Source organism: Daktulosphaira vitifoliae, unplaced genomic scaffold (genome assembly GCF_025091365.1).
Source record: "Daktulosphaira vitifoliae isolate Bord-2020 unplaced genomic scaffold, ASM2509136v1 Scaffold_2, whole genome shotgun sequence".
Classification (NCBI taxonomy): Eukaryota; Metazoa; Arthropoda; class Insecta; order Hemiptera; family Phylloxeridae; genus Daktulosphaira; species Daktulosphaira vitifoliae.
The window spans coordinates 37,940,243-37,942,163 of NW_026099573.1; the positions used below are offsets into that span (position 1 = coordinate 37,940,243).

The following is a 1,921-nucleotide window of genomic DNA, read 5'->3' on the forward strand; positions in this document are numbered from 1 at the left end:
TTTTTTTTTTTTTTTTTTGAAAAAGCGAATGAAGTTAAACATGAATTTAAATGTAAATCATCAATGATTAGAGGAGAAGACAGAACGTTATTGACTAAAAACGGAAAATAGCAGAAGAATTAAAAAAAATGTTTAATGCACTATAAACCAACCCTAGTGAAAGGACAATTATTGAAGAACAGACCGCAGTAGAGCATAATATAGAGCCACCTTCAAGTAGAAATTGATTTGGAAATGTTCAAAAATGGAAGAGCGACTGGAAAGGATGAAATAATTTCTGAATGCATTAAAAAAGGAGGACAACAATTAAAAAACCAGATACACAATCTGATTATTAAAGTGTGGGAACTTGAAGAAATACCATGATAGTTACGTACATATATTCTATGTCCTAATTTTAAAAAACGAGACCTTATTTTAAATTTATATCTTACATTAAATTATTGGTGAATAAATAAAAAAGATAATAGACCATTGGCATAATTTTATGAAAAAATTTTTCCCTCGCCCTAATATTTTTAAATTTAAGGGGAAGTTACGATAACTTTTGGCCAAAACCAACCAATAAACATAGTAACAATAGATTAATGGACTAAAATTTGGCTATTACAGTAAAAATTGTTCAAATAATAAGTAAAATTATGATTAGAGCTTTTTTCCAGTCATAATTTTATTTATATTATACATTATCAAAATAAATATATGATGACTGCATAAACCCTCGAAAGAAAAAAACAAAACTTTTAAAATCAATTTAGTACTGTAAATATAAGAGATAATAAAATATGAAAGTATTAATTTATAAAAAACGCCTGTTAATCATTCTAAGTATTTATTAATGTTAATTCTTTGGACTTATTACGCAATATAACTAAATATCACTTGAGCTTTACAAATTATTTAAATTAATTTAATTTTTACTTAATTAATATTTTATTTACTGAAAGCTATTATTAATAGGAAAGAAAAAAATATATATGAGTGGTCAAAGCCCATTTAAAAAAAGTCGTCGTGGGGTAATTGCCTCAGACTACATTTTAGTCGTACGACCTTTTTTTTATACTCATTACATCCTAATTTGGAAATGGACGAACAATAAAAGAAATTTAAGGAGACTAACTTTGCAAATACAAGTTTTTATGCAATTAAAATATAATTGGTTTTAATAATACTAATTTTCACATTTAATTTATTGAAGGGTACGTTTATACAATAAACTTGAATCTAAAAGCCAGATTAGATTAGATTAGATACTTCAAAATGTATTGTATCTAAAACAAAATTTTATATTTTTAATAAAAAATTACTTAAATATTTGTATGAGCATACAAAATCATAAATTAAAAAAATATTAAAATTCTACTAAGAAAATAAAAAAAAAATGTTATACTTACAAGATGATACCAAGCTCAAAGTAAAAAACACAAAAAAACTTATAAAAATAATAAGGCATTCCAGTTTTGATTTTGCCATTTTTAAAAACATATCTAGCTCGCACTAAACATTTACTGATTTATGTTACAATTAAAAAATAAATCTAAGGCACTTAAATGCATTTCATGTAACACATACAACAATTTTTTTTTTCAAATTAACGTGTAATGTCAAATACGATCACAAGGACTCGCAAAAATAATGTTAAGTAAACGTGCAGGCGAATATAATACTGAGTAGATATAAGATCCATTATTATTTTTCATTTTTTATCTTAGTCTTATGAAAAACTACCTATAATCAACATAATGTTAGGTAGCCCACATTCCAGCTCAAAGGTCGTGTTTGTTTGAGATACGGCATCGTTTGAAATAATTATTGGGCCTCTATACCGTCATAGTTAATAATGACCATCATACAATTTGTTATATTGTAATATTTTAATTGTTGTATACAGAATGTAGAAAATATAAGATCTTAAATATAT

General features: G+C 24.9%; 1 protein-coding gene across 1 annotated transcript in view; it reads right to left on the minus strand.

The window, feature by feature from the left end:
* Nucleotides 1–1,686, minus strand: part of LOC126898616 (uncharacterized) — a 59,884-nt gene extending 58,198 nt beyond the window's left edge. Inside the window, exon 1 of the mRNA XM_050672854.1 lies at nt 1,395–1,686. Within this exon, the coding sequence (XP_050528811.1) occupies nt 1,395–1,485 (91 nt within the window). The 5' untranslated portion in view covers nt 1,486–1,686. The remainder of the gene's footprint in view (nt 1–1,394) is intronic.
* Between the last annotated feature and the right edge of the window lie 235 nt (nt 1,687–1,921).